Source organism: Drosophila teissieri, chromosome 3R, assembly GCF_016746235.2.
Source record: "Drosophila teissieri strain GT53w chromosome 3R, Prin_Dtei_1.1, whole genome shotgun sequence".
Lineage (NCBI taxonomy): Eukaryota > Metazoa > Arthropoda > Insecta > Diptera > Drosophilidae > Drosophila > Drosophila teissieri.
The window spans coordinates 5259290-5284779 of record NC_053032.1 but is presented as its reverse complement, the minus strand read 5'-3'; the positions used below and the strand labels follow the sequence as shown (position 1 = coordinate 5284779).

Sequence of the window (25490 nt, the reverse complement as noted above, 5' to 3'; positions counted from 1 at the left end):
TTTGGCTGCCTGATTCGTGGTCTGCGGATGGGTAGGATTGGAGACCCAGCCATCCCATCCGCGATTCCCCAGTGGGAGCCACAGGCAAATCACTCATTGCACACTTACGCTTGCGCGCCGCTGACGCTGACGAGCGGCATGATGATGGAGCAGGAAAAGGATCCGGAGGAGCAGCAAAAGCAGCAGAAGCAGCAGAAGCAGGCGGAGGAGCACGCGAAGCAGAAGGACTGACGCCATGGAGGAGGCGGCGACGGAGGCGCATATCACAAATTATGTCAATTTACTGCAACAGCCTGCCCGCCTTTGGGACTGGGACTGGGACTGGGACAGTGACAGAACAGGACCAGCACACTGAGAATAATGCTATGCTGCGAGGGAAATCGTATTAAATAAAAAATTTCTGATTTGATATGTGTCAATTAACTTACTACCAATTTGCATATATCTGTGAAACTTAGTAAAGCAATGTAAATGATAGTTTTTATAAACCAACCAATTACTACAATAATAACTCAACTTGAATCTGGCTTCAAAGTTCAGTTCAAAGCTTCAACCTTCAGTTGGTACTCAAGGAGCCTTTGGGTTGGGATGTATTTTCGCGAGCTTGTGTACTTGCCCTTTTTGATTAAACTTTCGCTCAGTATACGGACCTCCCCCGTCTGATATAGAGGGTCTAACTGTGTTTGCTCGTCGAGCATTTGACATCTTACATGGGAATTACAAACGCACGAAAATTGCTAGCATGTTCGGCGACAGCCTACTCACCAATACAGCTGCAGCCGTAGCTGCCCACCAACACTCATACCCGATGTACACGTGTATGTCTGTATGAGTGTCTGTCTGCTTGTCTGCTTGTCCGTTTGTCATTCGGTTTTCCTGCGTGGGCGAGTGTGTTTCGGTGGGTGGCGCTGGGTCGGCGTTTTCATGTGCAAATTTCTGTAGTGTGCCATAAATTATCCGACTGGGAATTGCTTTTCTATAAAACGTGCGCATATTAAATAAATGTCAACAATTTTTGGCATCGTCTGCAAGCAGAGCACTTGCTCCCCTACGCTCCTCCGGCGCCACATTTTTATTCCTTTCACTCGTTTGGCGGCTGCCGAAATTAAATTACGCGTAACACGATTGTGGGGCTCCCTTTTGGGTATTAATGAGCACCGGGCTGTAAAATAGGTCCATGATGGATGTGCTCCAGTTTCTGGGTTCTGACAGCTGGACAGGTGAGCAATTGGATTTTCAATTTTCCGCAAAAAAATCGATTCGATGAGTATGTCGGTCGTCAATCGCTGGCAAATATCTCCGTTTGTCTGATTTGCGTGGGGAATTCGAAGGATATTACAATTTCTTAACCATCTTCTTGGGCACACACGAGCATATCAAGTGCTCGAATTTTTGGGAAATTTAGGGATACCAGGCAAGATATATATAGTGGATATGTTTTCCTACTGTCACTTTAGTTTAATCTACGTCACAGCGCAATCCTTTCTTAATCAATTTATGGAACTTATTGGCTACTCTGTGATGGCTATTAATGTTTTATTCAGCCCGCTGATTAATGGCCATGCGTTTACAGTACATGTTTCTCGTATTAATTTACGACTTGTGGATTCGGAACTAACTAAATATCCGAGACCCGCTGACTTTCACCCGCCACCCTGCGATCCTTCTCACGCCAAAGGACAATTAGGGACTTTAACTTGATAGCAGCCGGCTGGCTTTAATCCATTGTCATTTCGCCGGATTGATTGGCCGGAATGGGGAAATCGGCGGACTAGATTGGATTGGTAGCAGGTCCTCGGCATCCGCAAGCGACGACGATGCCCTTAGCATTTATCTATTTTCAGTGGCATCAATTGGCAGTTTAAATGCAAAAGATGAGGCCGCCAGAAATCGGATGAAATCGCAGACCGGCCATCGTCATCACCATTGTCGACGTCATCGTTGTCGTTAGCTCCAGTTTGGCATTAATATTCCCACTCACGTACTTGGTTGTGATTATGCGAGTACAACGATGAACGTCAGCGGCTATTGCGGTCGAAAGGAGCTGCGTGGTTAAAAGGATCTGGGCGGTTACTGGGTCGTCGGGTGGCTCGATGGTTGGATTGGGTTGGGTGGTTGGTTGGTTTGCTGCCTTGAGGTTGTCGTGCGCTTGCCGTCTTGCGTGCTCCGCGTTGTGGGACGGCAGTCTCGACGTGACACTTAAAAGGCAGCGTTTTGTTGACATTTGCTAGGAAATCGACGAAGGAGTCAAGTCGCAGTAATTGTGGCAACACCCCAGTAAGTCAGCTCGAGCCCACAGCAAAAAGGACATTTTCATATTGTGTTAATGACTTTGGCAATAGTTTTGTCATGACATTTCAAAAGAGCCACCCACCTGTCGTTTCATTCAATTGCATTGGGTGGAAACGGTAATGATACACCAAGGGAAAATGAGTCAAGGATTACTAACAGAATCGTGAGCAAAACTTGCAGTCATTTGGGCTAAAGTCAGAAAAAAAAGCCACCGTAATATAAGTTGCCTGGTCAACGCTGTTGTATAATTATGATAAGGTTTTAAATTAATATTTGATAAACAGTCGAAATAGTACTATTTGTTACATGTAGGAAACATTTTATGTTTCATACACATACAGATTTGGTCTAGGCGCTTCGAAATCTATATACTGCCCTGGTAAATTCTTAAGCTCTTTTATAAATATTCTAAAATAAAAAATAAACATTTGCATATTTAATAAAATAGAGCCATAATTCAGCAATAATTACGCCTTTTCCAATGACACCATCCATAGATACCCGCATTATATTCTGAATGCCTTCTATAATACGAATAATTAAAGTATCTTCTATGTATTTGATGGCTTTAGTACGTGCCCTTTTAGACCACATATGATTATTTTAGCGCAGTGCACTCATAATTGTGTTTCCCTCCCCTTTCAGTTTCAACAGTGTCCGTGGAGGCCGTTCTGGGACGAACCGCATCCTTGCCGTGCGACATCGAGCCGGAGGCGAAGGACGACCGGGTGTACATGGTGCTCTGGTTCCGTGAGAGCGCCGGAAAGCCACTTTACAGGTAAGCAGGAACCCCCCTTCAAGGCAGTCCAATTTGAATTCAGGTTAGCAGCCACTTGCTAATTTTATAGTCTCTTTGAGATTCCAAGTCCAAGTAGGTGAATGTGGATGTGGATGTGGATGTGGATATCTGTCTATGCGGTTGACAGAAGTTCCGCCCTTTTCGGGGATGGCCAACTGGGGTCCGTATTCCGACTACCTTTGATTTATCAGACCCTCGGATGGCAACTTCCTCTACTTACGCGACCCGACAGCTTCATGAGAAATGGCAGCAGTTCATAATTTTCAAATAATTTATTATTTTAATAACATCATCAATATTAACACAACTGAACACAACTCTCGGATGGCTACTACACTGCACGGAGGATTTAACGCAAAGCGATGTATCATGATAATAAACTAAATGGGCTCGTTTAGAAAATTTTTGAAATAATTAGAGTCAATCGGTGATGTTTTTAAACAAGCCGCATGCGAATCTTCTAATCACAGATTGTTTATAACAAACTAAAATATTATTGAAGATATTTAGTTAAGCGTACATGTTTTTCCCCTTTTGAAGCAAAAATATATATTTTCTTCGAGTGTGCTGCCGCATGAGCCTAGTCCGGGAACTTGGAGCTAGGACATGGCTCCAAGAGTGGGTCAAAGCAAAACAAAGCAACGGTATACCAGGCAGGCCAAACGGGGCGACATGGGCTCATATATTAGCCGCAGGACCCGAGGCAAAGGACATCCGAGGTGAAAAGCGGGGCAGCAAAATAATGGTATCCAAAGTGAAAACTGTTTTGGCGGCAACATTGATTGGGGGCGAGGGCGTGAGGAGATCCATACCCATCCGTATCCTTATCGCCAACCTATCATGGTTTCCATCTACACCCACGTCCCGCGGCGATGTCCTCGAACTCCTACTGCTGTTATTTATAGAGCTCGCTGGCGAACGTGTGCTTAGGTTTAATATGTTGCACATTATAAGCAGACATCGATATCCTTTAGCCTTGTCAATTTTGCTTACATGTGCTTCCTTTCAATATGTTACCAGCGGGGGACGCGGCTTTTCGGGAATAGGGACAAAGACACCAACGTCGACATGGATATGGATACATGGATTCGGATGCGGATGCGGGCACGAATACAAACGCACGCGTATCTTAAGGGCGAGCGCGAACTGTTCACGAACAGTGTTGCCCAGCTCTCAGATCCTGGTTGATTTTGTTGTTCCTGCCACTTCGTGCACTCAATTGGAAGCAATAAATTTCAGACCAGACAAAGAGGAAAATATGAGCAAGGGAGGTGAGTGCTTTGACCAACAAGAACAAACAGCAACAAACAACAACGGAAAACTAGAAAAATGTGGAAAACAATAATGTCGCAAAATTTCCGGCTTTATAACCAAAAATATCCGAAAGTGATTCGAACTCGTTTTCCCTTGGAGGACAAGCCGGTGCACATAGAGAAAAAACACACACAACGAAAAGAAAACTAGAAATTGGAATGAAACTTAAAGAAATAAATAAAACTGGCGAAAACAAGAACAACATATACATCTGCGCAGCCGAAGGACAGGATTCCCAGGGAAAAACTCCAGAAAGGACTTGGCTGCGGCGTAAAATTGCCAGCTCTGCGTGAAATCGAAGGACACACAGAGCGAAAGCTGAATGGGGCTAAGGAAAGAATCAAAACCAAAGGCTAAAACCGAAAAGGCGCCGAAATTGAAAGCAGCATGTGAAGGGCGGGAAAATAGAGCCGGGGTAAATAGGGCAAGGTTTTTCCTGATAGTACACCGAGAGAAATTCCTCGATTGTATATTTATACTTACATCATAGATTTAAGGCAACATGTTATTTTATATAATTATTTCCTTTATTTAAAAGTCAGCTCAGTACTATGCTAACAAAAATATGACTCACTGATATGATTCAGTAACTCAGGAAAGAAATTAGCTAAGTCGGATTCAAGTTAACGCAGGATTTTCATTGATGAACTGAAAGCCAACTAGGACCTTAAATTTCATTATCCAGCTGATCCCAACGTTTTCCCCAAGTGTCGAGCATCCTTTTTGTGGACCACGCTTTGCCACATTTCCAAAGACACGTCACAGCTGGCAGCCTCACCTAAACAGGCTCGCACACACCAACACCCGCATCCATTCCCACACACCAAATACCCTGTGGAAAGTGCTGTCTAGCAGGGCTCTGCATTTGACAGCTTTACACCCAGATACAAAGGCAAAAGCTGAGCCCCCGAACAAAAAAATGTCCTGCCCAGGAGGCTAAAAGCAAAAATATTAAAAATTATAATGTTAACTTTTGCTTTGTTGTTTGACTGGCCGACCAGCAGACAGTTTTTAAGGGTTAAGGCTATTTCGGGTTTTGGGTTCATTTTATGGCCCGGATAGCTGGCCGGGATTTGTTTCTGCTGACTTTGACCCTTGAAATGCGATTTTCATAAGATTTTTATACATTTATTTGTTATGAATCGTGAGCGATAAAGGGCCAGAGGTCGGGGGCGGCTGCTTGCCCTTCCATTATTAAAATTAACATTTGCCATGACAGCCACCTGTAACGAGGAGCGAACGGGAAGGTCTGTGGGTCGACAGGCCAACTGTCACGTTCAATATTGCAGGCCGTCAATGGCATTGGCAGGACGTTCCACACCCCCCCTCCGCCACTTCGTCCACGTCCACGTCCACGTCCACGTTCATGCCCACGCCCACCGCCCCCACAAAGCCCACATAATAAACAAAAGGCAGGTGAAAATGGGCATGGGTGGAGCGATACAAAAGACAAACAGGATGATGCATCCGCCGAGTCCCTTGCGATTGGGACTCCCGCTGGGATCAAGCGAAATGAAGCAATGAAAGTATATAAAATTGAATTAAATTCAATTACTGCTCTGGCACTTGATGAGCAGCTCAGGTGAAAACATAAGTATATTCAATTTAAAGTTCATTTCGCTCTTTTTATGTTCGTAAAACCCTTAAAGTGGTCAATAATTAAGAGTAGATAACAAATTAAGAAGACCATGTGAAGCCCTGCGCCTGTTACAATCTCTTTAATATAAGGCACATTATTGTATTGGGTTCCTTATTTATTGTGAAATGAATTTAAGTTCCGCCTGATATTTTCCTTCCTTCTGTTATAGATAGATTAGCTAAAACCAAGTGCGTAGAACAGATATACCCCTTTGCCAAGTGTAAGCGACCTACAGCAGACTTTAAGCCCGGGCTACAATCAAGGTTAATTGATTTTTAAAGCTCACCTGGGCGCCCGGCTGCTGGGTGCCAGGTATCCGTAGGTTCCGTGGCATGAATAATTAAATTCGCTGCGGATTGGATGGGTCTGCTCCGCCTGGTCTGCTCCATCCTGAGCCCAACTCGGCGGAGGACTGGCTGTCAAAAGAGGATAATCTGAGTGCCACGCTAACTGCTATAATCGCCACCAGCCGTCCTCCAACCGCCCAGAAATACAGTCGGCGGGAAAATGCGGATGGAGGGGCCAATCGAAAGTGCATTTACTCCGAAAAGACCAGGTCGTGTGTGTATTGGGCGGTGTATCTGGCTGCTTGAGGAGCGGTCTGCCGCAGAAGTAATAAGCCACAAAATGGTATTCAAGATGGCTGGCAATAAAGGCCAACGGCAACCGGTAGCGTAAGTGAAGAGAAACTGAAGATGGCAGAATCACGACCTGAAGTAGAATACATCTACACGTGAATTTAATTCGTGTTAAACGGTTTGTTTTGAGGTACTGGTATCTACAGTAGGCCTTTAAAACTTATAATCATCATCGGACGATAACTTATACTATTGTTGAGACTAGAAGCTAACAGAGGATTTTTTAGGACCTATAGAGCCTATGGACCGAAAGCCTTAATCTCGCCAATGACTTCACTATCTACTAGACTACCTCTTGTGTAGACGAACTTCTATCTTAACATTTATATTTTATTGTATACTTTCCATGCCTGATTCTAGGAATGAGATTATCGTTTTATGTTTCTATTTATACAACATTATTTAATAAATTAGAATGAAGTAGAATATTTTGCTAAAAACGTATGGGTATCTAATTCTGATCTTAATAAAGCACGTTAAATAATTTTGTTGAGTGTGCCCATCAGGACAGGCAAAAGTCGTGGTCCAAAGGCAATTAAGTCGAGTGCATTTTCGGGCCATTTTACGAGCGGCAGGCGGCTCTGAAGTCGCACTTTGCGCGAATTTCAGGTTAGATGGGATATTTAAAACTGTAATTAAGTTTCAAATGTATATGCGGTCGTGTGGGTGAACGTGTGTGTGGGTGTGCGAGCGGGCGTGTGTAGTCGTGTGCGTGTGTGGCAGCGGAAATGCAAGTGGCGCATGCAAATCGATTTGGCCGACACTAAGCTCTGGTTTCCACCGCCGACAGAGAAATGCCAACGTGGGGATTTTCTTTGTAGGGTCGCCACTTGGTCACATTCGGAAATGGTGGTCCAATCCTTCCTGATTGCGCATTCCAAGGCGGGAGGCCGATTACCAAACTTCTCTCCATCGTCGTGATTAAGTTTTAATGACTTCGATTTCAGTAATTGGACGGAAGGAATTCACAGTAATTGGAAAATTCTGTAAGCTTAACATAGTTGTATATTTCAACAATTTGTTCTTGTTTAAGTTCCCACAATTAAGTATTTATATTCGATTTAATGGACCGGAGAGTAAATATCTGATTTCAATTGCCAAGTTGCCAAATCGGCTTTGGTTTCATCAATTGCCTAGTAATTAAAATTGATGATCCAACATAAAATAAAATACCACAAGTGCTAAAGAACTTGAGTTTTAGGAATAGTTTCAAGTCTTTTTCAAATGAATAAATGAGTTTCTACACATATCTTTATACTCGTTACTCGTGGAGTTAAAGGGGTATACTATACTATAAACTAAGAGATCTTATTTAATAATTTTAGAAACAATATTTATTTATTCGGCTCGCTGTCTAGCGTGGCCGATTAATTATGTAATATCAACGTGGGATGCGTTGGCTGAGTTGACTTCGAGTAAGTTTGCGTGGTGATGACCGGCGCTGATGATCTCCAAAAATCCACAGGAGCATGTACAAAAGAGTTCTTATCTCTAAAGCTCGATCGACTAAAAATAACAAGTGCCGCAATATTCTTATCTCTAAAGCTTGCTCTATAACTAACCAAGACTATTGAGCTAGGCTTACGACTATATTTACTGTTTTATGAATTTCTGCTGGGTGGTTGTGTTAACTTATATTATATTAACTGAAAAGAATGTAACAGGCAGAAGTATATATATTCTCGATCTATATCAATAGCCGATTCGATCTGGGCTTGTCCGTCTGTCCGTCCGTCTGTCCGTCCGTCCGTCTGTCTGTCCGTTCGTATGAACGTCGAGGAACTATAAGAGCTAGAGTTGAGATTCAGCATGCAGACTCCAGTGACAAAGACGCAACGCAAGTTTGTAGAGTCATGTTGACACGCCCACTCTAACGCCCACAAACCACCAAAAACTGTCAGTGTAGAAATTTCTCCTTCGCACTTCCACTAGTTGAGTAACGAGTATCAGATGGTCGAGGAACTCGACCATAGCATTCTCACTTCTTTCTAAGGAAATAAATAATTAGTATTCGCTTGCCTTTCCTGATAGAACTTTCTCTCTACAAGATACCAACAAAATATATGGAATCTCATTTCTGTTAGCTTAAATCAGTCAGGAATCCCATCAGAGGACCCTTTCTGAGCTAATTTTTAATCGCAATCAAAATATTAAAATCTTTTCTCGGACTCTCAACTGGAAGTCCGAATGGCTTTTCGTTTTGGAAACCCTAACTGGCGGCAATATCCACACAAAGTACCGAAAACCAAATAGGCGAGCCGAGGATAAAAGTTTTATTTTGAATTTATTGCGGAATTTATTGGGCGACACTGCATAAATTTGAACTTGGCTACCGAGCAAAATGGCAACGGCGATGTCTGCCCTTTTTGTTTCTGCAGCTGCCCGACTTTTTATTCCTGTGGTCCTTCATATATTCATATGCTACAAATTATATAGTAAAAGTTAAGAAGAAGATGGACCGAAAACCAAACAAAAACCAACACCAGCGGCAACAATGTGTGGAAAGATGCCAACAAATGTCAACACCGTTCGCTGGAAAAGCGAGGGGATCGGGAAAATTGGAGGGGGCTAAGGGAAAACCGTTGTTGGCAATAACAAAAGAAATTTACAGATATTACACAGCATGGCTCCATAATAATACCAATACCCCCCATGCACACAAAGGACGAGTCGCCAGCAAAAAAGTGGGGAAAAACAAAACAAAAACAAAGGGGCAGTAAAACCATTTGCATACTTTTGTGTGTATATATGGGGGCGTGTAAACAGCCCCTTTTTGGTGCTATTATTGTTTCATATTTCTCTTCGCGCTGCGTTTCTTTTGTTTGCCGATGTGTGTGGCTGTGTGTGGAAACCAATTTTAAATTTGTTGCCACCTTTTTTCGAGTTACGGAGTACTCTTTTTGGCGCTTCGTCCCGAAAACCCCCTTTATGCATAATTTTATACGGCCCGCCAGACAATATGCGAACTCCGAACAATGTGCGGAGCCTATTCCCACCTGTCTAATTTTGTCCACACAGGTGGATGTTGGCTGAGCCTCATGCCCTCATAGTTTATTGCCTTTTCCGCGCGATGCATAGTTGAATTGCTCAGCTTAAGTACCCTGTAAGAGGGATTATGCGATGGGAGCCAAAGTTCCCGTTGAGAGTGAAAGTTCCAAACAATTAAATTTGTTCTTATAATTGTAAATAAGAGATCTGTATCGATGCAGCTAATAAGAAATTCGTGTGCCTAATTTAATGGATTTTGCTTTTCTTATAGCTTTGTAACACCTTAGGTACAAGAGCAAACAAAACTTAATTACAAAACTTAATTACAAAATGCTTGAAAAATGCGATGAATGACAAAACTCGACCTATTTTTGGAGTTGAACGATACATGAACTCTTTTCAAAGCTTTACATAAATCGTTTCCTTTAAGTTTGAACGTTACCTGTAAATGAAACATTTACTTTTTGAATTATCTCTATGAAGTATCAAAATTTAATTCGTAATATTTAAAATAGAATAGAAGAGTTCCCCAATCAATTAAAAATAATCTGACGACTACGACATATTCAAGCAGAACCCATCGATTGTCATGAGTAATTCTCGGTCGGGAAAAGAATCTCGGATGAAAAGGTTCCCACGACAGCAGCATCTGGTTAAACTGTCAGAAAATACCGGCAAACACATGAACACATAAACACACACACTCACCGACCGACACACCGACACGCTCTGACACATATTGTCATAAAATTATTCAATGGATATTGTGAGTGCAAAAGTTTTCGGTCCTTTTTTTATAATATATTTTTTTCAAGCTTCCCACCCTGTCCCCTTTTAGCCCTTTTGCAATCTTTTTGAATAGGATTTTGTAAGCGTTACAAACTGAGGAACGAACAAAAAGGAGAATCATTAAATGGCAATATGAGAAGCTTGCTCTGATATTGGATTTCGGGGCGGGGATCCTCGGTTGGGAATACTAAATTCGGTGGGCAGAGGTGAGGGGCAAGGCAGAGGACGAGGGGAGGGGCTGTGGCGGTCAAAGTTTATGCCAAGCCACCGAAAAAGCCAAAACGTAATTACCAAACCATGCAACGTGCAGTTCAAGGTCCGCCCCGTCTCGGGATTTGTTTAAAGAACGCAGCTCATTCATTCAGCCCAAGATAAAGTGCTACCAATTAACGCAAAATAAATAAAACTCAAGTAATTGTTGGAAAAAACCAGACCATCGACAAAGAAAACGAAAGAATGGGCTAGGGGAGGAAAGCCAGTTTGAATGGCACAAGTGCACTGGCAAAAAAAGGTGGTTAGGGCAAGTCAATTAGGAATTTAGACAATATATTGAATTACATTGCATTCATTGAGACTTAATATATAACTTATAAGGTTTCGGAATGTATTCTATTGTAGGAAGTTCCAAATTTGTAGAAAAAGTTTATAGCTCGTAAAATTTGATTACATTCTACTTCTATTGAGTTAGAAAATTGCAGTTGAATATAATTTATAGCTAATATAAACCTAATTCTTTATTTAAACATGTTTTTTGAGTGCAGAGCAAGCTCCTCAAACGGAAGTCGCGTGGTTGCGTCCACTTGTCTCCTACGGTTTCCCAATTTCCCCCGTACTTTCTCCTCAGCTTTCTTCATCTTCTGGCCTTATTGGTCTACATTCTCCCCGAGCTCCCTTTCCTCGCCCGGTTCTTCGACGACAGTCAACATTTCTGCAACTGCCACAATGTTGTCTTCTTTTCTTGGCTGGCCCATTTTATTTTGCTCCTTGCCACTCGTTTGCTCTCCCTGTTTTTCTGCTTTACAATTTTTACTGCCCGAGCGTTTGGCGTTTATTTTTCTGTCTTTTCCGTGTCCCTTTCTTTTTGGCGCCCCCTGCTCCGGGAGTATCCCTGCTGTCCTGCTGCTGTGCTCATTGTGCAAACTCGGCATTATTGTTTCCTAAGGCCAACAACGAGAAAACACAACGTCAACAGAGGGCAAGCCGGGCTAAGACCGGCGTATTCTGGCCATATTTGGGTGACGGCATTTCGTTCCACTCTGTACCATGTCATTCCACCTTTCCTTATCGCTATTGCTCCTCCGCCTTTGTGGACTATTCGGCATTTCTCTATTGTTTGCAAATGCGCAAAATTAAAAGCGGGAAAAGCTGGGAAAGCTGGGAAAGCTGGGAAAGCGAGGAAAAGCGAAAACAGCGCGAACCTGGTGCGCAGTTCTTTGAAGGAAATTTCGCAAGGAGTTTCCGCACTTTGCAGTCCGTTATGTTTACATTTTCGCGCATATATTTAATTAGGCTAATTAGGGAACGTGCCCTGGCTTTGGGCAAGGCTTAGGATCCGTAATTTATTCGCCGCATGGCTTACTGCACTCAGAGCACAATTGGAGGAATGGCCAAACACATGAGAAGGTGACGGAGGAGGAGCGGAGACGGAGCCCCAGTGATAAGCAGAAGAAATATGAGCACCGGATATAAATTGTGTCAGCGGCAAAATGATAAAAAACCACTTAAAGGCGCAAACAATACGGCCGCCGGCGGAGGCCGCGAAGAATCCTGCCAGCCGGCACAATGACAAACCGCTCCGCTAACCGCAACTGGGCGGAAGGGCGGAAGGGCGGCGGAGGACTGGGAGCAGGAGGGGCGGAGATAGCACAGACTGCACGACGACAGCGGAAACAACAAAAGGACACAACTGGCGATGACTGTGCGAAGACGATGTACTGGTGTGCGGGTCACTAAGAAGCACTCGAAGAAAAGGATCTAAAACTCAAAACAGTATCTAAAACAGTATAAGTGTAATGTGTGGTGCGAACCGAATCTTGTTAATAAATTGACCGAGCTCAACTGGTCCAATTAATATCTAAACTCGTATTCCTATTTCGTTGTACTTTTGTTGATAAGTCAATGAATTGGAATCCAAAGCAATATGAGGTCAATTCAAATGCAATTATATTGCCATTCCAGAACCATATATTTTGTCGAACATGATTTTTAACTCTATGAATGCAAACAGAACAAACAGATTTACTACCTTGTGACTGAAACTTACCAACGCGCAATATTTTTTCTTTTCTTTTACTGAAGTAATCAGAAAGAAATAATTTTTAATTATTTTTTAAACCAAACAAAACAAACGATTCCAAGCAAAACAGATAAAAACAAAACGTAGATGTCAACTAGACGTATGCGCAATAAATTTTAATTAGTAAAGATTCAAAATATTGCTATTAATATACATTTGATATTGCTTCTGTATTCCTCCTAACTACATATAAGCCATCTAATGAAGGGACAGTATTGATTGGTCATACTGAACAAATAGATTTTCTCGTGCATATTCATATAAATTTCTTTGAGTGCCATAAAGAGAATTGTGGGAAAACTTCGCCAACCTCAAGTCATTTACGGCGTGTCACTGGGGCAGCAGGAATGGGGATTGCGAGGCGGGAGGGCGTGGCAACCCCATACCCATACCCAGCCCCAACCCCAACGCTCCAGCTCTTCAGTATGTCCACAGTCCTTCGGCGGACATTAACAAATACAATAAAAGCGACAAAGATAGCACGTCAGGCTTTTTAATGCGCAAAATTGCAAACGTTTGCTGGTTCTTTCGCTGGGCTGCGAAAATAATGCTAAACGGAAGAAATTAGTTGCGTGCAAATTTATGCTCGGGGTTCGTTTTGTCGACCCCTGTCGACCCCTGGCTCCGCGGGTCAGCGGGGACAGGAAAAGGGTCATTTTGTAGACGCGTGAAAACCCAGGCCCAGGCCACCTTTGAGTGTGTTGGTTTAGCAATTTTCCATTCAGTATTTATGGTTCGTAGGAAAAAGGCAGCACAAGCTGGCCCAATAAGTGGCCGGCCTTATTTAGTGGCCTCTTTGGAGGCTTTAAAATAGACTTTATAAAGAGTCCCCACACTGCGTGCTACTATGTTTTCTGTTCTTCAGAGCTTAGCTCAGCTTAAGTGTTAAGTGGCATCTCTAGCTCAGCTCATTCCACTTTTATTTTATGGCTACTTAGCATTTGCATAGAGAGCCATAGGTGTATTCAAGTTTATGGCATTATTCTGATTTGCATTTGGCTTAGTTTGTATTAAGCAACTAAGTCATACGTTAAGCGCAACTACAATTATAAATATACAATATATATATCGTTTCAGCTTTGGGCTGGGATATTTGCTATCTGTCGGATGTGGCAATACTTACTTAGGTATATCGCATTAAAAAATATTTTACATACAATTGAATACAAAAAGTGCCGAAAGGAGGCGACCCCATGACAGCATTGAATTAAGTCATTTGCCCCCACAAAGACGATCCATTTGATGTGCTTAAAACATAAGGACAACCTTCGAGGTCACACGCCGTGAAAACTTTCACATAGCATTAAAATTACGACCTTTGGCGCGACATCTGAAATGGTCTGGGAGACGCATGCTGACACTACTTATCGTCAATATTTTGTGTTTACTTCCCCTTATTCACATTCATTCACATTTATTCACATTATTTTTTGCGTTCCCCTGCGGCCGTTAGCTAGAGATAACGAAGGAGGAACTACTTAGGCAACTTTTTACATTTCCTCTCCGCTTTTCTGCTTTTTTCCAGCTTCGACGTCCGGGGACGACCCTTCGAGAAGGCACTCTACTGGTCGGACACCAACTCATTTGGGCCACGTGCGTACTTCGTCACCGGACAGCAGCCGGCCAAGTTATCGGTGGACAACATCCAACTGGACGACGAGGGCGTAAGTGGCTCCAACTGCTACATTGCCGCCCGAAAACGGCGCCTTCTTATTGTTTGTTTTTTATTGGACTCCTCAACAGGTTTATCGCTGCCGCGTCGACTTTCAGAACTCGCCCACGCGTAATCATAGAATTAACTTAACGGTTATTGGTGAGTACCCGAAGCCCAGTGTAGCGCCATTAAAAGAAGCCATCTTGCCGCCCACTATCAAATACACTCTAAAAACACACTCTTGAAGATCAATTAATATATGTAATTTTCATATGGATATTGCTTTTGATTTGAACTCATCAAGTTAAAGATATAATACTTGGTTAACCACAATTATGAGTAATTTGGTCCTGGTCCTGATTAGCTACTAGTAACTCGTGAAGCTTAAGGTCCTTTTATCTGAAGCCCTTGACCCTAACTTTTGTTAGTGCATACTTTTCATAACGTCTGACCACGCTTTCTCCGCTTTCTCCGCTTTCTCCTCTCTTTCGGCAGTTCCTCCGCACCAAATACTCGTGTACGATGCCTCCGGACGCGATGTTGCCGGAGCTGTGGGTCCATTGCTCGAGGGCGATAATATTGTGTTGACATGTGAAGTGCGTGGCGGTAAGTAAATCATGATAAACGACACCAATGCATACACGTACCCTCTGCCACATAAATGTAGCACACAGACAAAAGGTTATCATGCTGGGGAGGACGGCACAAAAACGCAACTGATTCCAGTCGTGCACTGTGATAAATAAAAATTCAACTGGAATGTCAAAATCAACAGAACTAATATTTCCTACCATATGGAGACATTTTTTAAATATCTCTGCCTATATATTCAATACGCGGATAAATGCAATATATATATATATGCATACTGAGTTCAAATGAGTTCTTTTTAGAAAGACAAACCAAAGGGCTGTAGGTTTACATGCTAAATAATAGATAAAAGTCCAACACATCATGAGCTCGTTTTTCATCGTGCAATCCTTACTGAGAGCTTCAGCTCCAGCCTCGTTCGCATCCATTCCCACTCGACCCTGCCGGTCTATTTAAAGAATTAAAGATGAGGAGCCCCAGATAGGCCCCAGCCGTGACCGAGTCTGATTCTGCTGGTTCGAGTGCGAGTGCGAGTACGAGTGCTGGGCAGGGCAGGGCTAAGTCATCGTAAATAATAAAAATAAATGTATGTCAAAGTCTGCGGTGACAGCGCCGCTGCGCCGGGACAGACGCCAGGACGTCGTCTGCGGAGGTTCCTTCTGCGTCTCCGGCCCTGTCAGTGCCATTTTGCCAGCTCTCAGGGCAAAATGCAACAACTTGAAGCGTCTGCCGTGCTTTTGTTGTGCACACACTACATCCACATCCATTGGCCAAGCTATGACCTGTAGGCATATGCGGCATCGTAAATCTTTAAAGAGGTCCCCAAGGTGAAGGGAAAGCACACCCTCACCCCCGACCGCAGTCTTGAAACTTTTTACTCGCCTTTTTACTCGCCTTTTTCAGCTGGCAAGTGTGAAAAATTTTGTACAAGTTGCTCGCTTCACTGGTTTGGCTTGAGGCGTTCTCCTTGCATCACTGAGCCCCATGGATACGAACCGAACTGAACTGAGCCCAACCCAACCCAACCCAACCCAACCCAACCCGACGGAACTGGCGAAGGCGACGAATGCCCGACATCAGCAATATAAATCATTAACTTTTCTGAAAACAATATTTTCGGCGCACAACCCAGACGTTTTCCATGTCAACTAGCAGCGCGATTTGCGGGCTTCATTTTCCTTTGGCCATTTAGTGTGGCTTTTCCCAGAGCTTAAAGTCTGAAATGCAGCTGATGGGGTGGAACTGATGCTGGTTACTGATGCTTGCAAAAGTTTTTAAGTCCGCTAGATAGTGGAATTAGTTGATTATTACAGACAACCAGTGGATTCAGTTCATTGAACTGACCGAATTTGCTTGTAAAGTTTGGTATATTCTGCGGCACAGGACAAAAAATTTGAATTGCTCCTAGCCTGAAATGAAGTATATATGTATATATTTATGGTAGTTTAACTTTAACTCTCAATACTTGTTGAAGCAATTTGAAAGGGATGTTGTAGCAGTAAAAGCTCTTATGAGAAAACAAAACTTCGCTGCTGAAGCCAACTTTCCTTTTCACGAATACCAAAGAGAAATCGTGAATAAGCTTCTTTGAGGCTGTTCTTGAACTCCATCAGGCTTAAAGGGCCGGGGTAGTGTCCCAATTCCGGCTGAAGGATCTCCGACTTTGTGCAGCACCCAAATGCTAGCTCATTATTCGCCTCACCTCTCGAATGGCAGGTGGTGTTGGGTAGCTCCGGGTGACTCCGCTGCAAGCTGTGCTCCTGTGCTGGTGCAGCATTCCCTGCCTAAGGATTCATCTTACGCCTTGGCATTTCGCCTCTTGGTTTGCTGTGCCAGCAGTGCCTCACGTCGCCGCTTTGACTAACCGCATGTGAATGAGCTAACAGCAAGTGGCCGGGGAGCGGGGTCTCAGCGGGGCTTGCGAGGGACTTGCGAGGGGCTGTGTGCCAAAAGGAGGTCCTGTGGAGGTTCCAAGTGAAACTGCGTCGACGTCGACAACATTCCCTTTTGACACCTGCTGAGCGACACGCTTCTTGGCAGGTGGTATTGCCTCTGATTTGTATGCAACATTTCCCACACAACCCAAAGTTGCCACCCCGTGCACTTAGCGAAACTGCGTTTCCGATGCTGAGATATTCATTCGGATAGCACGACTTAAAAGGTAGAAGATATTTTAAAATACTATTACATTTGCCAACTCTTTCTATAGACCTTGATCCATCGTAAACACATTGATGGCCCACCTTAGTTCTCCATTCCATCATTTTATTGTCAATAAATAGAGTTGGCCCACCAAGCATTATCTCAGTGTATGAGTTGGCTGCTCGAAGGACCGCAATGCAAGCTCGTATTTCATTTGGCTCCTGGCAAGGGCTCAAAGCCAAATTAACTAATATCGCAATTTCAACGCCACATGGCGTCGACTGAGCGGTGTTGAGAGATTGCGATTGCGGACGGTGGGTGCTCGCATCCTGATTAAGGCTAATGCAAATCCTGACGCTATTTTTATGGCCGGCCGCTAATCATAGCCCCGGGCACGATAAACGATAAACGCCAAATGCCAAATTGCTTTATCAAGTTTATTAACTTCGACTAATAGCAATTAATACCGGCAATAAAAAGCTAATCTAGGCGGCTGCCCCATAAAAGGGCCCGGGTTATACACTGTGTCCGGCTCCAGTTCCGCAGTCCTTTGCATATTTGGCCCCCACTCTACAGGCGCATTGTCCGGCGGAGCAATTGTCAACAAGCGTAAGTATGGCTTAGCAAATGGCAAGCGCGCTGTCTTCATTACACAAAGGAAGTGGGTGGGCTGGGCGTTTCAATGCCTGAGTTGGGTGGCAGAGAAAGAAAGTGGCTGGAGTTGCTGATGGGGGAGGGGAGGGCCAGCTAAATGCCGCAGGGAAACTGTTATTTGTCTATTATCCCTGCATTCCCATCCCATCCCGCCGTCCAAGCAATTTGGCGTGTGTGCGTTTGTCCTCGCTGGCTTATTGTCGCCGAGTATCCTTTGCAATCAGCCAGCACTCTGGCAGTAAATTCCCAAGTCCACACTCCAGCTATCAGCTACTTTCGCCCTTCAATCTCCAACCCAACCCCGAATCCAATTCGGAATCCTCAAACCCCATGCCCAAGTCGTCGGCCAATGCCAATCCCCAGCTGCTTGTTGCTATTGTTGCTCATTTCCGCCGCATTCACTTGGCTCTCTTAATGGCCCAAACCAAACCCAATGGCTATGCCGGAGGGCGGTAGGGGACTGTGGGCTTCGGGCTTCGGGCTTCGGGCTTTGGGCTTTGGGCACTTAAACGGATTAAAAATATTTTCGTACATTTGATATGTGAGCGTGGGCAATGCCTTTTCCTACCACTTTCTCCGAGCATTGAGCGATAGCAGCAAAGCGAAAAAGTGATTGCAGAATTTCAATTGAAATGCCGGGCTGCAGAATCACAGAACTGCATCGAGAACTTCCTCCCGGCTCTCTGAAGAGTAAATCGATAGTCAATCCTACATATGACCGAGTCATATTTTATTAATTTAATATTCGAACTCATTGGCAAATTGAGGCAGGTAGAGATGGGCTTCCCCATGGATGTGGATAAGAGAACCATTTTCGTTTGAGCATCCTTCTTGTGGTTGATCTACTCGAATTAACAGCTGTAATTGGAGTAACTCAGCAGAAGGGCTTTCTTTTTTAATTACATTTTACAGCCTAACAAGAAGTAACTCAGTAAATAAAGAACAGCCAAATCGGATTGGCTTAAATGTGTTTTACTTAACATGACTAAATTTAACTAAATTGACCAAGGGAATGAGAAGCTGTTGTATCCTATCCGCTTTTACAGTTAATCTTTTTTAGTTCTTAACGTATTTTTGCTTTTTCCCATGTAAGAACCAAAACTATACTAGCCCATAAATTAAAACCAGAAATACAATATAAATTAGTGGTATATAAATAATTTATCCGTCAGCGCAACAGTATTGCGTCACCGATTCGGAAATTCTGTTTTGATTATTATTTAATATGTGGATAAATTCTTTAACCTTGTGACCTTGTGACAATAATTTGCCCTGCCAAAGCCACCAAATATGCCAGTAAATATGTATTGAAATGAGCCCTTTATCCGATCTTCCCTCGAGTTTTATTGTTTTTCGTTTGGGGTCCTCCGCATGTCGCCAAAACTTTCAAGTCTCCCCATTGGCCCCACAAACCAACTAATTCAATATTCACGCTTATGCGTTTTCTGGGGACCCCATGACCGCCTCTTGTCCATTTTCTGTCCATCCATCCATCTATCCATCCATCCATTTACCCATTTATCCAGCGCGGGCATCCAGTGGCCGAACTTTGCTAGTTAAGCTGGCTAAGCCTTTTTTAAAAGCCTTGGGTACACACTGCTAAATGCGCATTATCATTAAAATGTTGAAAGTTTGCTTCTTTTTTCGGTCATAAATTTTCGAACGCGGCTCTGTGGTCACGCCGCTTCCGTTAGAAAACCACCTCGGGAAAACTCGCTCTAGACGGGCGGGTTAATAATGCATGAGTGGAAAAGTTTGCTGCTAGCGCACAACAGTTGGCACGAAATTTAAAATTAATTTATGCATTAAATATTAATTAAATTTGAACTGCGAGGTTATGACTGGAGCATATCCTGATTGTTACTTATTCACAGTATATTTCTCACTAACAATTAAGCTGTCCATCATTTAATTTTGTATTTTCAAAGCTACATCATTTTCCGTATTTAATTTATTTTTTTTTTAACTTTTAAAATAGCAAAAGAAGTACTTAAGCAACATGTTTGCCTATATTCTGCATCCTATCAAAATTCAAATTTTTATAAAGTTAAGCTAGTTAGTGGGGCATACTCGATGTATGTTGGACTCGAATAAAAGCACAATTTCCATGATTTATTTTAAATGGCTTTCTTATTTGAAACGTCACGCGATATAAAAGAATAAAGGCAGTATTTAAAAATGAATACAAATACTATTGGTGGAAAGGTGTTGATTTTGAACAAATGAAAATAGACTTCAGCTATAAAATGTTTGTGCCTTACACACACCATAAAACCGAACCAAAGAAGTTATAGTAATCCCCGCTCTATCAACAGGTCGCCCGGAGCCGACGGTGACCTGGCTGAACGGAACACGGACCCTGGAGGCGGGCAGCGGAGTCTCGATGGGCCGCCATGTGACCGTGAACCGCCTGGAGGTGGCCCAAATCTCGCGCTCCGCTCTGAACAACACGTACCGCTGCCAGGCGTCCAACACGAAGTTGGTGGCACCCGTGGAGCGCAGCATCCGCATCGAGATGTTACGTGAGTGAAAACGGGCAGTCTATATGGCCAGTCACGCCTAATCCCTTAACCTTAAACTCCCACAGTCAAACCCACGTCAGTCAATTTAACCAATAAGTTGAAAGTCTTCGCCTCGAACACGCAGTACAATCTCACCTGTATTGTGGCCGGCTCTGTTCCGGACACGGAAATCAAATGGACGCAGAATAATCGGCCCTTCAAACGTGGCCTGGTAAGCTCCCTCTCGCGTTCTCTCTCGCCCCGGGCTTCTAACTCAATCTTGGCCAGGCGAAAGCCCCACTTATGAGTTCCTTGCCCGGTGGCCAGCGGGCACTTCTCTAATCGATTCCACCCATCTCTCCCCTCCCATCTAGTTGTCGACGAGCCAGGGCAATGGCAGAGTCATATCCACACTGACATTCTATCCACAGCCCGAGGACGACGGCACCATGCTCAAGTGCGAGGGCTCCAACCCACGGCTCCAGAACTCGGCCATCGAGGACTCGCTCATGATGAATGTCATCTGTAAGTGGAATGCTTTATGAATGCGCACTCAACTTAGAAAGATAATTCGAGAAATAATCGGTTTAGCGCTAAAGTACAAACTAATATGTGGCGGGAAATGTTTAAATACAAAAAAAGCACCAAATAATAGAAAGAAACAAATTCAATTAGATTGCTGACTTAAATAAGCACCTTAAATCATCATAGTTGTTGTAGTTGTATTTTTATAAAATTACGGAAAATATGAAAGTACAATATCTTTGATTGGATTTATATCTATAAATATGATTCGTGAAAATTCTTTTCAGCTGAAATTACAAAAAAAATGCGTAAGTTAGGTTTTTTCAAAATTACCACGGAAAAGAGCGATTCTAAAAAGGGGCTTGAGTTTTCATAAATGCAGCCAGGCACAAATCAAAGTCGCCTGTGCAAATAAGTCTAAATTATATGACATTATTTGCGCAGCACACTGTCATTTCATTGGCTTTGGCCCAGAATGAAGCCGTTCGCCTACATGTCAATATTTATTCCGTTGACTTTTAGCGTGGCCATAAAAAAGCTGTAGCGGAATTTGCTGCCTGTTTGTTTCGTTGCGCATATTTGCAAAATGTCATAAATTGTACTTTATATGATTATCAATTTAGAATCAACAGCCATCGCGACCTTCAACTTTTTTAGGATGAGGAGCTTGTGCTCGTCCCCACTAAGGTTTTCCATGGGTTAGTTATTTTGTGTTGTCACTTTGTTTTTCCAAGGGTTTTCCTTTGGATAATCATAAATTTATTGAATTTTAAAGCCACGCGTAGATCCCAAGCAATGTGTGCAAAATTCAAGCATAAATATTCAATGGCCTTCGCGTAAGCTGCAAACTGAAAGTTGGAGAAAGTTTTTCTCCGCCCCTTTGTCCCGGTCAAACGTGGAAATATGAAATAAAAAAAATACAAATACAGAAGGAAAAGCTGGTTTAAAGGATTAGCGCAGATGGCTTAAGCTTTTAATGGACCCGCGCTTTCGATTGGAAAATGGAGTAGGGCAAATGGGGGACCGTGATTCATGTTTCCCCCAAAGAAAATCCGTGGTAGCTACCTGAAATCGACTGCTTTACAGTTTCCAGTCTGGTTAACCCCTTCATAGCCATTGGCTCGACCATAACAGTAACATTTTGTTGCTTTCCCTTCAAGAGGGCTCCACTTTCCTTGGCGGGCAATCATGATGTTGTAAAATCGGTGGGACGATGGGAAAGCACTAAATATTTTATATGATCCATCATTGATATTGGGGCGTCGCTCGTGGCGGCGGGACAATTTTAATTTAAAAATTTTTCTCATACCCATTGGCATTGGCCCGTTTGGATCCGGACGGCGGCTTAAAGCGCCGTTCCGTCGCTGCGTTGTTAGTATTTATGGGCTGCGCTGCGGCGTTGTAGATTGATGACGACAACAACGCGGCGCTTTATTATGCAATAATATTTTTCGATTTATGTTTTATATGAGCCCGCCAGCCGCACGGTAATTTGAATATATAAAAAGCGCGCAGAGCAGTGAAATTTGCACATTAGCGCAGGCAATTAAAATGGGTTATTCAATGCCTTTGCAGATCCGCCCCAGGTCACCTTGTCGCTGGGCTCCACACTGCGTCCGGACGACATCAAGGAGGGCGACGACGTCTACTTCGAGTGCCACATCAAGTCCAATCCCAAGGAGCATCGCATCATGTGGTCGCACGACGTGAGTCTTGGCCAAGTAAAAATATTTAGCTTGCATAAATTAACTGTGTGAATTACCATTCTGCAATAGGGACAACCGGTCACCCAGAATGTATCCTGGGGCATCATCATCTCCACCCGCTCCCTGGTCCTCCAGCGAGTGGGGCGCATCCACTCCGGGTTTTACGCCTGCTCGGCGGCCAATGACCGCGGGGAAACTCAGTCCGCTCCGGTCAACTTGAGGATTCGATGTAAGTAACGTAGACCTTTAAGTCATTTTCCATATATGTATGTTTGTCGGAAGGTGACAAAAGTTGGTGACGCCGATGAATTGACTACTAGTATTGAAGAAAAGCCTTTTCCTTCATGCAATTTCTTATATTGCCGTAAGCAAACCTTAGTATCATATTATATTTTGCTTAAAATGCAACTACATTTCTCTGGAGAGTGGAGAATCAACTCAAACTGTAAGGCACATGGAGCACAATAAAAAATATACATAATTTTCTTATTTAAAACAAAGGTCAATGGAGCTTTAAAAACTTTATAAAAATCCCATTTTGTATTATTAAGCAAAAACAAAGGACACCAAAAATTTGCACAAAAATTATGCTGACAGTTGATGTCAGTGGAGCGGAGCATTAAAAATACATATGCATAAATTTATACGCAAATTGACACACACCGAGAGAAAATGGGCCAGATGTTGTCCCATTCAGAAATCTATTTTATTCCGCACCGGTTCCGCACCCCGATTAGTAAGCGGGGCCACGCCCACATGGCAAAGTGGCAGCCACAACAACAACAACAACAGCGGCTGTGCCCTTGACAAAATCGCACAATGCCCTTACTGGAAAGCCCTAAACCGGCCCTTCCGCTCACCGAAAACACAGGAAGGCAACAACAATGTCCAAAACTAAAGTATGCTAAAATGACCGAAAATATTTTGTGCAAAAAGGCGTAATGTGCACTATGCAACGGATATACATATGTACATTTTGCCGCTCTTCTGTCATTCGTTTTCATCGGCACACACTATATAGATAATATATTTTATATAATAAATATGTGGGTGTTTGAGCGTAGCTGCGTTGCGAGTTCGTATTTCATCAAACAAACGACACAACATTAAAATTTGTTTGGTCGACAAAAACTAAATATTCCAATTTCAATGCAAATTCACAAAATCATATCGAAAAATAGTTCCCTTGAACTGGATATGTACATATATGGTCTTATTTTTTACTTGCCTCAAATAAGCTTTCCTTATGTTCAAGAATTTATTATAAAGTGTGTGTGGGTTCCTATGTCTACATTGTACTAAAATATGTATTTTTCACGTATTATAAGTTTTTTATAAAATCGTTAATAAACTGGCTGGTTAAAGCTGAAACTCCTGCCCTAATAAAAGCTAATCGAGTGCCATTTCACATCAAGTGTCCGGAGTAGAATACTCTACACCTGTCATAGTTCCCATGGCTCCATCCCACTTAATTGACACTTTTGTGGAATCACTAGCCATTTTAATGGCCTCCAATTACCGGCAAAGGCAAACTGCTGCTTCTTGTGTTGATACGAGTAACAACAAAAGCGGGCCGCAAGTGTAAATTGAAACCAATCAATTGATAACTCAATTGATTTCTAATTGTCACAGCTCCGATTTGACGTGGACATCTAGTGTGCTCCACTCCATTGTCCCATTGCTCCATTGCCCCATAGCGCAGGCAAGCCAACTTTCACACTTCGAGCCCAGAAGTGTGTGTAATTATAATTTGTGGACAACAATCACAGCGCAGCAAAACACAAAAATAAATTCCCGATAAACGCCGCTCGGAGCCTTTGTGTGCACATATTGAAAATGTCTCAATTACCGTTACAGAGCATTTACTTCCGACTGTATTTCTAAATAATTAATGATGCTTAAATACCTAACCATTCAAGGGGTATGTGTTTGTGTTTGCGTTTGTGATTGTGAATATGTTTGGATGGGCTGTGCTGTGCATAAATATGCATATGCTCCCATAAAGTATCCCTCCGCTCTTCATTTCCATCGGGGCCAAAAGTTTTTGCCCCCGAACTGGAACTTAACGTGTCAGTTGAGGGGCGGGTTCACCATGAGGGTAATAAAAATGAATGATCTGCTTTTATTATCGAAGCCCACAGTCATTATTAAACCATTTATAATTATGGGAAAGGTCAGGCGGACAGGTGAGTGCACACACGTTCAGCAGGTGCGCCGGGGATATTGAATTCAATTTGTATTTTGCATATTTAATGCAACAGAAAACCGAAGCAGTCTGTCCAATAAGCACAGAGGGCAGGTTAACAAATATTATTTAATTAATTGCCCCGTTAAATAAATATTTTGATGCCATTTAAGCCCAAACATGCATAGTTAGTAAATGAAACTAAAAAATGTAATTGTCTGCGATTTGACCGCTTTGCTGCACAGATTTTAAAATTAATTGTTTGGGACTTAAAGCTTCAACACTGGTTGTGTTTTTTGTCTAGCTACCATTTCTGATTATCAAAAAAACTATAAAAAACCTTAGTTAACTATCGACCTGTGTTCTAAATGTGGAATATTATTTTGTTCATATCCCTGGAAAGTGAATATTTCGATGTCGTTAGCATAGTGAATTGAATGCCAAAAAAACACGTAATTATCTCCGATTAGAGCGCCTATCTGCACGGCTGCCAGCCCCCAAACTCAAATAGGTGCTACAACTGTTTGAGTTTGTCGAAAACAAAATTTTCGCAGCATCAGCATGGGAATGTAAAATTGAAAATGAATCAAAAACAACGGGCTACACAGGCGAAAAAATGGAGCTCGCAATGAAATCGAAAACGAAGACATCAGCAAACGTTTGCGCTGCCTTGCCATTACGAATACTGGGTACTGTATACGGAATACCCAATGCCCGTTACCCTTTTTGATAATTACGATAATTGAAAGTAAATACGAGTACAATGCATAAGGATAC

General features: G+C 42.9%; 1 protein-coding gene across 2 annotated transcripts in view; it reads left to right on the top strand.

Annotated features, from left to right (window-relative positions):
- LOC122620578 overlaps positions 1 to 25490 on the top strand; it is a 77052-nt gene that overhangs the window by 33118 nt on the left and 18444 nt on the right. For both annotated transcript variants that reach the window (XM_043798108.1, XM_043798107.1), the window contains exons 2-10: positions 2938 to 3070; positions 14281 to 14419; positions 14499 to 14568; positions 14905 to 15015; positions 20112 to 20318; positions 20384 to 20529; positions 20672 to 20822; positions 22398 to 22528; positions 22598 to 22757. In XM_043798108.1, the coding sequence (XP_043654043.1) occupies positions 2938 to 3070; positions 14281 to 14419; positions 14499 to 14568; positions 14905 to 15015; positions 20112 to 20318; positions 20384 to 20529; positions 20672 to 20822; positions 22398 to 22528; positions 22598 to 22757 (1248 nt within the window). The remainder of the gene's footprint in view (positions 1 to 2937; positions 3071 to 14280; positions 14420 to 14498; positions 14569 to 14904; positions 15016 to 20111; positions 20319 to 20383; positions 20530 to 20671; positions 20823 to 22397; positions 22529 to 22597; positions 22758 to 25490) is intronic.